Raw genomic sequence first — 3,048 nt, forward strand, 5'->3', positions numbered from 1 at the left:
TAATGCAAATTAGTTGTCTGTCTTATTGCTAGTTCATCAGCCCAAATGTTTCAAGTACTACCATACAACAACGATTTATTCACATATCCAACCATGTTCTACATTCCTAATTTCCAATCCATACTGAAAATAGGCAAACTGACTTAATATAAATGAAAACAGACTCGAAATAAACAAAGTCTTTTTATATGACCCTTCAAGCAGAAGCAGAAGCAGCAGTTGCATGCTTGCTAATTGTCAACTGCAGCTCCTCCTTCTTAGCACCCACAACTTTGTCCACAAGTTTTCCCTCTTTCAAGAACAGGAATGTTGGCATAGCTTCAATTCCCCACTCCTCAGAAACAGTCTGAAGAAATCAATGAAAAGTTAAAGAAAATAAACACTAATGCATTCGAGACTAAAAACAATAGATTTATAAAATTACTCACCTTCAATTCATCCACATCAACCTTAAGGAAGATGACCTCTGGAAGCTTTTTAGCAATCTCTGCCAAAATTGGAGCAATGAAACGGCATGGACCACACCAAGAAGCAGTGAAATCAACTACAATCTGTCAATAAGATTTCCTTTCAGTACTTTGAAACTAAGGGATGAAAACAATCAACCATTTTATATTATAGCACCACAAATCACACAAATATGCTACAATATACAATAGCATGTTAAACACAATAAACATAGCAGTTAAAAATTCAAAGAACATAGGTTAAAGATTTGACATAAGGTTAATTAGATTCCATGAAGTAAACAATTAAAGATCTCAAGTGTCAAAGTAATCAATGTAACTTCAAGTTGATATACAAAAATTGGGGTTTGCTAAAGCTTATATGAAACCAGTTCCTCAGCTTCCTCTAACTAAAACCTAAATCCCTCTCCATCTTCAAAACCCTAACTTCATTTCCTACAAAACCCATAAAATTTCCAAGACATGAAATGTTAAATTTTTTTTTTTTTGGAAATCTTGACATGAAATGTTAAATTAATTTCATATCTCATAATCACCATAAACCCCCAATCATTACATGCATCCAATTGAAAGATGAAATCAAATTCATGCATATCAAATATTTATAGCTAGAAACAAATCAGCATCAAATCAAAGCGACAAAAATACGCAGCAAAGAAATTCAAAAACCCTAATTATTCATAATTTCAAAAAAAAACGCAAAAAATAGAGAAAATTTGAGAGTAATAACCAACTAACCAGTTTCTTTGAGGCATTTCCCTTCTCGAGCTGTTCCTTCCATGCGTCCACGCTGTGAACACCGATAACTTGTCCCTCTTCAGCCATTTTCCTCTTTCTTCTTCGAAAATAACGCTTTTGCTTTCAATTTTTTTTTTTCTCTTTGAATTTGCTATGATCCTAAACCCTACCCCGATACTTGTTATATACTGTAAGATTTCCAATAAAAATATATAACTCCGTGACTTGAAATTTTTTGGTCAATCAAAAAAATTAACGAAAATACGTTGCACGCGCTTTCTAGATCGACGTGTCAAATTCTCATTCGTTACAGTCTGTATCTGTCATCAGCAATGACATAATACAAGATAAAGCGCGTGACGCGTGAAGTATGAAAACAACCCAACGTGTATAATTCTGATTTTTTTTGGTCGGCGTTATTTTAATTTGGGCCAAAGCCCAAAGAGAATGAATCTGGGCTTAATATCTGACCTCATTCATGAGATAGAACTATCCAACTATCGAGATTCACACGTGGAATATCCAGAGCCACGTGCAAATCCATACTATTATCATCTCATCCACATATCTTCAATTTCCCAACACCTTCATCTTCATTTTTGTGATTTTTTCAATTTGAGTGTGACTGTGAATTAATCAAAATAATTCAATTTGGAAACTATAGTGACTGTGATTGAATTTGACATATGACAATGGCGAATGACCAAGTGGAAATTCTAACGACCACACATTCATAAAATTTTAACCTATAGTTTCTCCGATTAATTCGATTCTCTTTTTATTCTTTCTCTCTCTGTTCTTAACTTTGGAAATGGCATTCCCAATTCCACACCTTATCTCTTCACCGTACAACCCTTTGTTAAACCTCACTCCACTCTCATTAAACCCTAAAATCCCATTCTCAACTACTACACCGCCGCCGCCGTCGCATATTGATGTTCGCCACCACTCTCGCCGCCGTAAGTCTACTTCCCTCCTCCGTTGCTCGGCGTCGTCTTTCCCGGACAAGCACAACGGTAACTCTAACTCTCCTAATTCGGATGATGTCACCGAACTTCCTCTGTTTCCTCTTCCTTTGGTTCTCTTCCCCGGAGCAATCCTCCCTCTCCAGATCTTCGAGTTTCGCTACCGCGTCATGATGCATACGCTTCTCCACACCGATCTCCGATTCGGCGTTATCTACACCGACGCGGTGACCGGAACGGCGGAAGTCGGTTGCGTTGGAGAAGTTATAAAACACGAAAGACTTGTCGATGATCGATTCTTCTTGATCTGCAAAGGTCAGGAGCGTTTCCGCGTGAAGAAAGTTGTTCGGACGAAACCCTACCTTGTCGCGAGTGTTGCGTGGCTGGAGGATCGGCCTTCTCCGGCAACTGACGTAGATGTTGACGGTTTGGCGAGCGAGGTGGAGACGTATATGAAGGATGTGATTCGGTTATCGAATCGGTTAGGTGGAAAGGCGGAGAAAGAGGTTGGTGATTTGAGGAGGAACTTGTTTCCGACGCCGTTTTCGTTTTTTGTTGGAAGCACGTTTGAAGGCGCGCCGAGAGAGCAACAGGCGCTGTTGGAGTTGGAAGATACTGCGGCGAGATTAGCGAGGGAGAAGGAGACTTTGAAGAACACGCTTAATTACTTGTCTGCTGCTTCTGCTGTCAAAGACGTTTTTCCATCTTCTTCATCTCCGTCTCCCCCTTCCTCTTGATGCACGGTATGATTTGTATTGTATGAACAATAGGCAATAGCACCAATGTACTATACTGGAATAGTTGTAAATTCTCTGAAGTGTAATTTTTCATACGCTGATCATGCCTGGTTATTAAATTTTGGATGACATTTTATATCA

At 38.7% G+C, this 3,048-nt stretch overlaps 2 protein-coding genes across 2 annotated transcripts; one reads left to right on the top strand and one right to left on the bottom strand.

Moving 5' to 3' along the window:
• On the bottom strand, positions 1-1,365 carry LOC131660229 (thioredoxin H-type-like). The gene is made up of 3 exons (XM_058929412.1): positions 1,206-1,365; positions 429-551; positions 1-346 (listed from the first exon to the last, which is right to left on the bottom strand). The coding sequence occupies exons 1-3, from the start codon at positions 1,290-1,292 to the stop codon at positions 197-199; spliced, it is 360 nt and encodes a 119-aa protein (XP_058785395.1). The 5' UTR covers positions 1,293-1,365; the 3' UTR covers positions 1-196.
• Positions 1,366-1,802: 437 nt separating this feature from the next.
• LOC131660228 (uncharacterized) lies at positions 1,803-3,048 on the top strand. The gene has a single exon (XM_058929411.1). It carries the CDS (start codon positions 2,017-2,019, stop codon positions 2,905-2,907), a length of 891 nt encoding a protein of 296 aa, XP_058785394.1. The 5' UTR covers positions 1,803-2,016; the 3' UTR covers positions 2,908-3,048.

This window comes from Vicia villosa, linkage group LG3, assembly GCF_029867415.1.
Source record: "Vicia villosa cultivar HV-30 ecotype Madison, WI linkage group LG3, Vvil1.0, whole genome shotgun sequence".
Lineage (NCBI taxonomy): Eukaryota > Viridiplantae > Streptophyta > Magnoliopsida > Fabales > Fabaceae > Vicia > Vicia villosa.